Source organism: Rattus norvegicus, chromosome 13 (assembly GCF_036323735.1).
Source record: "Rattus norvegicus strain BN/NHsdMcwi chromosome 13, GRCr8, whole genome shotgun sequence".
Lineage (NCBI taxonomy): Eukaryota > Metazoa > Chordata > Mammalia > Rodentia > Muridae > Rattus > Rattus norvegicus.
In genome coordinates, this window is record NC_086031.1 from 63,680,118 (window position 1) to 63,687,176 (window position 7,059).

The window sequence follows — 7,059 nt, forward strand, 5'->3', positions numbered from 1 at the left end:
AGCTGATTTTAGGGCACGACTGGTAGCCTAAGCCTTGTAGCGAGTGAGAAGATCTTATGGTAGGCCATGATTGAGGCCACCATTTTGAGGAAATTATACTTTTATCAGCCCCAGTATCCAGAATGCCTTCAAATTTCTTTCCATTAATTTTTAAGCTCAATTTTGCGCGGTTGTTAAGATGAACCACCAAATATGCCAAATCATTACCAGTGGACCCCATGGGCCCCTTGATATACTGTATTGTGGTTTGGGAGCACGGAAGGAGTAATAACTGTGCTATTCTATCTCCTTCACTTATGGAAAAAAACCCCATCGGGACTTGAACAAAGAATCTGAATATCAAGAGAGTGCTGAGCTTCAACAAGGCCTGGATGGACTATCAGTCCTTGTAGGGCGAGAGATCCTCTCCCAAGGACAAGGCCTATGGTTCCTGGGGGCAAAGGCCTCACAGTCTGAGCAGGAATTGGCTGAATGCCCATCTGGGGCATTAGAAAGAAGTCGGAGGCGGCACACAGGTCCAGTTTTGTGTCACCTCTTGGGGAGTCTCCTCTGTCAGGGTCATGGCTTTCTGAAAGCGGTTCCCATATCTTTGAGGGCCCTGGGACTGGGGGCCCAACGATCCGTTTTTTGACATCTCATTAGGCTGAGCTTCTAAGGGAGGGAGTAGTTTGCCCTTAATATCCCTCACTGAGCGGCACCGGTCAGGCCTATGGTAGCCCTTGCCACATCGGACACAGATAGTTGCAGGCCTCCTGTCTCCCTTGGTTATCCTACAGTCTCTTTTTAAATGGCCCATTTTTCCACATTGAAAACATGATCTTGTATCTGTCCCTTTAAGGGGGCGTGGCTGGGACTGGAGAATGGCGGCCGCCAAGCCCGCGTTAGTAAGGGGCCCGCCGAGCTCTCTGCAGACTCTGAGCCAGTCCTGTAATCCTTTATTTTTTCTGGGGGCTATAGCTGCCCGGCATTCCTGGGTGGCTTGCTCGAAAACGAGCTGTTCTATAAGAGGTGCTGCTTGCTCCGCATCGCCAAATATTCGTCCCGCAGTTTCTGTCATTCTGGCTACAAAGTCTGAGAATGGTTCCTGAGGTCCCTGGATGATACGAGTAAGTTGATTATCGGCCCCTCCTTTCTTGGTGAGTGCCTTCCAGGCCTTAATGCCCGAGCTGGAGACTTGAACATAAGCGCCCCAATGGTAATTAGCTTGGTCTGCTGCGAAGCGACCCTGTCCTGTCAAGAGTTCAAACGTCCATTCTCGCTGCTCAGGCGTTAACGCCGTGGGATTAGCTCTGGCCTGTGTTTGAGCCGCCTCATACCAAAGGGCCTTCCATTCCATATATTGGCCCATGTTCACAAGGGTCGCTTTTGCAATCATCTGCCAATCGGCGGGTGTCAAATAATTTAGGACCAGCCTTTCAAGAATGGTTAGGGTGAAATTGGCTGTAACTCCGTACTTTCTGACAGACTCCGCCAGCTCTTTTATTTGGTTATATTCGACTGGGGCATGAACCCGCTCACCCTCCTGCGTCTCAAAGACTGGGAACATCATGCGCAGCTTCCTTCTCACCCTATCGGGGACTAAGGAGAATGCACAAGAGCGCGCCTCATACGGAGGGGGCACGGTTGGCGACTGCCGCGGCAGAAGCTTTCTATTATCTACCTTTCGTTCCTTGGGGTGATATCTCTCTTCCTCATATTTAGCTGCTTCCTCATCTAACTCGGCCTCCTCCTCTGAATCTAAGATTCCATTCTCAGAGCTATCAGAACTGTCGAGGTTCAGCGCTTCTAGCTCTTTCACAGGGTATATGCTGGCTCCCCCTCCCGGTTGCTGTGTAGAGAGGGAAGTGCTGGAATCTGAAAGCTTTAACCCTTCCTTGTCCGCGGATTTAACGGGAGGGCTCTTTTTCTTTTTCAGGACGTCCTTTCTCTTGCACGTGCCTAATCTCTCACTACGTTCAGTTTCTGACATCCCATCCTGGACCACCTCGAGTACGGTCTGACCTCCTACCACTGCTGCCTTACACACGTCATCTACTAAGCAATTTTTGACTAGTTTCCATATGGCTTTAGTTCCTAGCCGCAGATCTTTCTCCGCCAATTTTCTGTCTAGGTCCCTTCCAAGTTTGTCCCATGAGGCGATTGTAAACGATCCTGAACAGGCAAACCAAGGCGCCACCCTGTCCACTTCTTTCACAAAGTTTTTAAGTGTTCTTCCTCCAATTTTAATGTCCCTCTGCTTTAGCACCATTTCCAAAGCCGTGATCACAGACTGTGAGGATCCCATGAGGGAGCAAGAATGCCCGGCGGCTTATCTACGTCCCTCTGACAAGGCGTGAGTAGAAACAGACACGCTGCTCTCTTATATACGGGAGTCTTACGTGCACTTCCCGGGTGGTGCTATCGCGTCCCTGCTCCCCAACAGTAAAAGGGAGCTGCGCGAAGCTCACTTATTTACGAGAGACTGAGACGCGCCTCCAGCTGCTGTCCTTTTAGCAGCGGAAACGGTGAAAACAGTACATAATAATAAGAAAGAGTAGGGTGGCTCCGAGAACAAATACCATAGCCTCAACAAATCCTTCCCAAGGCGGTGACAACCCCAGACCAAAATCCAAGAAAGGCATGCCTCTCTGAACATATTTTTTTTTACCTGCAGTTCTGAATCCTCCTTGTCACCAAGGGGTCTCCGGAGGTGCTAATGAGGTCTTTTTCCCGGGTTTCTGGCACCAAATGTCCCACGCTACGTCTCACCAGCAAGAATGACGCAGGACACAAAGGATCCTTCTGCAGAAACAGCTTTAATGCATCTTGAGAGCGAGAGCACAAGCTTACAATACGGAGACCCTGAGTGAGGGAAAGACCATCCCTTATATAGGAATCTATCCTCGCCTAGGACGTGTCACTCTCTGGCTGGTCGCTGCCAAATGTGCCAGATGACGTACCACAGCATACGTGTCCCCCTGAGTGAGGAATTTACCAGGCGTTTGCGTATTGCCCTTTTATTAGGTGCATCCTGCCGGATATTGGCGCCATCTTACAATGGAGAATGTGAGGACGGCCCTCCACATTTATATACATTTTGGGGTGGGTTGGAGGTCTGAAGGCAGATGCTTTCTAAGTGCCTTAGTCTAAGATGTGAGTGATGCCTCAACTGCATGTCGAGGGTCTACAGGTTTCGCCCTACTTGACTAATGACTCTCACAGTTCTCTCAATGGAGTGTCATGGTCATGTGCTCCAGTATAAGAACTTGATCAGGAGAAGATTTAAATGCCTACCACTCTCAAATATGAGAATTGCCAGGATTTTGCTTGACATTACCAAGTTTTCATTCTGGTGGCATGGTCAAAGCATATTCTATCTCTGGTTGTGAATTCATACTTCAGGTTATTAGGACAGCTTAAACTACTGTAGGCAGTACTGATGAACTCAGAAGAATTAATTTTTTTAAATGCCCAGTCAGATTAAAATAAAATGATAAATCATTTATCCAATGTAAAATGTGATAATGCTCTTACAACTTTGATATTATCTTTGTCATATGACATAGATATGACAAATCAAATATACTGACTTGTCCTTATAAAGATCCTTAATGCAGTGATTTCAAATATATTTCAAAGACCATCTCTATGCTACATCAATCATTTTCTTTTTAGCTTGTATCATTTTTTGCTCCCTCAATTTTAACTATCATATCAGAATCTTGGTTCTCCATAGTCTTGATTAATTTACATATTTACATATGTACAATATAAAACAGAGTACAATATAAAACCTTTATATGAAGTTTTTTTATACATACAATGACTTTAAACAGAATTATTATCAGAAATTAGAAAAATCCCTGAGTGTAACCATGAGCCTTTCTATATCTGCCCCAGCTCCTAAATGATGACGCCAAGGCTATTTTTATTATAATCTTTTGACCTTATGGTAGGCTTGTTTCCCAACTAGCTCATAATTCAATTATTTAGTTTATACTAATCTAACTTCTGACACATGGCTAATTAGTTACCTCTCCTCCATTTCATACATTTGCCTTCCTATGAGTCTGTGTAGTAAAACACCTGCTTCTCACTCTTTTCCAGAGTTTCTCTCTCTCTCTCTCTCTCTCTCTCTCTCTGCCAATGTCCCATCTTTTTCTATAGGTTATAGGCATTTTATTTTTAGCAATGAGAATGTGTCTTGGCTAGGCATGAAAGTACAAGCACACATCTTAATACTGTATAAAACATCACTCGAACATATGATGGTGGGGAAAATGCTGCACCATAAACAATTTTCTTTATATTTGAAGTATTATATTTTAATAGCCTAAATATTATATCTGTGATGGTTAGTACTATGCAGTATCTTCACCCCTATTTTTAGTTATATCTTAATCCCTATCGTTCATTATATACGGTTCACTGTAGAAGCCACATTTTGTCACAGAACATTAAATGTTGAGTTTGGGTTTATTTATTGCAGAAATATGATGAGTGGGTGGGAACCGAGATCTAAGTACCATAAGCTGTCACATGGCCCTTCATGTGATGCCCAACTGAGATCTACCTACTTAAAAAACAAATAAGAATCACAAAATAGCAAGGAGTTAACTCACTGGTTAAGCACTTGTGGTATGGCATGCAACCTTTCTGCTCTTCCTGCTGCATGTCTACTTCTGCTGCCAGGGTTTCCTGACATAATGAACCCTTGTCTTTCCACAACTGTAAACACAAATACACTCTTCCTCTTGGAAGTTGCCTTGGCCACGATTCATTATCACAGCAGCAGTGGAATATCTAGTATATGGACTTAGAAATATGACTATTCTATTGTTACCATAAAAAAGCTAAAGTCATTCTTTAATATCATACAGTTTCACGTTCACTCTAATGAGCAGCTGAAATAGTTTCAACACATTTTATTGCATAGTGATGCCTCAGAAACACTTAAACCTAGTGAAAAATATCACTGTTCTCTTGCTCCAAACTTCAATTTATTTATTTTTCTCCTTATTGTATAGAGTCAGTTGCCTTGTAGAAAACATGGTAGGATCTTTTTATTTGTTTCCTTCTGGTGCTACTCGACTTGACCCCCATTACCTGCCATTTACATTTTATTTCCTGTAACTATAAATTGATTTTATTTCCATAGCCCTTATTAGGGGTTCAAGTACTGCACAGATAGAAGAACTTTGAGAAATTCCTGTGTCACATCAAGTCTAAATACTGTCCTAACGTCTGTTGGTGTTCCACAATATTTCTTCTGGCACCCAACCTTCTAAACTCCCTGACAGTATTTCACCTGGTGATTTTTTATCCCTTGATAATTCCTATTGATTTTGTTAGCCAAACTATAAAAAACAGTTATTGCCTAGTATTTTTAGTTCTTCAAGAGTTTAACTTCTCAACTACCTTGATTCCATGAAGACAAGTTGCTATAAAAGTATTCCAATGGAGAATACATTTTATTGATTTTTACGTATATACCACTTGTGTTTCTCTCACTGATATGAGAGTCATAATGAAGTTTTTATGGTTCAAAATTCAACATGTTTAGGCACTTGCATTTATTATCATTTTGATGCCAAATAAAACTTTCCTTCCTCTCAAATTCCTGTGATTTGAATATGTAATATCACCCGGTGTGGCTTTTCTCTCTTCCTTGTATAGATACCTTTCTCATAATGTTGCCATTATCATTAGACATAAATAAAAAACACTTTATTCAAGATCAAAAGCTTAGCTAGCCCTGAAACCAATAGTCTTTGGAATGTCAATAATATTACAAACCATCAGGGTATAAAAGAGGTTATAAGAATGAACCAGTAACTCATGCCCTCTGGAAAGTAGTATTGTTCTCTTGACCATGGACATATACAGTAAGAAAATCATATGTAATCTTTATATATAATCTTGATCATTTATTAATAAAAATTAACTAAAAAGATTTCAAGTTTGTTCCCTGAACAACATCGAAAGTATCCATTTTGCTAGACTATGTTGCAATGCAACAGAAATAGTACCAGTAAAAATCTCATATCCCTCAGAAATTGAGATGCTCTGAGGTATAGAGAAACTCCTTCCTGTAGGAGAAATGGAGACATCTGATGATCCTGTACTGTTAGGAAGCACAGGGATCCAGCAGGTGAGAATTTATTTCTTTTTCTGACTGTTATATGTGCTGCTTCTCAGTGAAAAAGGGAACTTAAACTGAATGTACTCTCAGGTTTTCATATCACTGGAATCTACCTTTAAAATGCCTTTAATATTTTTAAATATTAAAGCAATCTAATGGTCTTTTTACTTTTTAATGTAGCTCTCGAAGGGACTGATACATGGATATGTGAAGACAGTATTCACTCGTATGCATATGTGCATATGCATAGATCTATACATGTATAAGGTAAAAATTATAAATGTTTCATTATAGCCATTGCTAATATTTTTGTAACATAAAAAATATGATTTCTGCTAACTAGTGATTTCCCTTTGAGGCAGTCACAAAATTGTATTAAGTTCTTCCTCAGAAAAGTGAGCGAAAACATTTTGGTTTTTTTATTAAACAATTTGGAAAACTGACCCAAATTCAATCACTGAAATATGAAAAAGAAAATTACTTTCTAGATATCAGTCTGACTTTTATCCTTCAAATAATAGCTCGACATTAGATGCTGATATTTTAGCAGAAATTCTGAAGCCTGGGGCTGCTCTATGGCAGCCTGCTTTATTGATCCGGATCACATTCAGTTATTCGTCATGCTCCTTTCTAAAAATTCAACTCGCTGGTGTTCAGGGGTAGAAGAAAGAACAACAAATTCTTGTTGTTGCCTCATAGCAAAATAAAGCGCAAAGTCTGCCATAATCAAGGACCTGAGATGTTCACCATCCTCGGTCCCAATACTTCAGACAGAAGGATTTTTCAGAATTACTCGGTGGAGATGCACTATAAAAACAGTGTGTTGTTGTGGTTAATCATATGACTTCTTACAGATAAAATATGCTTTTAACTATGTGATTTAAGGAACATTTCTTAGCATCTGTAGGCTTCTATTTTGTCACTGCTAAAGTCAGTAT

At 41.1% G+C, this 7,059-nt stretch overlaps 1 protein-coding gene across 1 annotated transcript; it reads right to left on the minus strand.

The window, feature by feature from the left end:
• Window positions 1-319: 319 nt before the first annotated feature.
• LOC108352618 (endogenous retrovirus group K member 113 Gag polyprotein-like) lies at window positions 320-4,653 on the minus strand. The gene is made up of 3 exons (XM_039091152.2): window positions 4,602-4,653; window positions 1,892-2,151; window positions 320-1,669 (listed from the first exon to the last, which is right to left on the minus strand). Exons 1-3 carry the CDS (start codon window positions 4,651-4,653, stop codon window positions 488-490), a joined length of 1,494 nt encoding a protein of 497 aa, XP_038947080.1. The 3' UTR covers window positions 320-487.
• Between the last annotated feature and the right edge of the window lie 2,406 nt (window positions 4,654-7,059).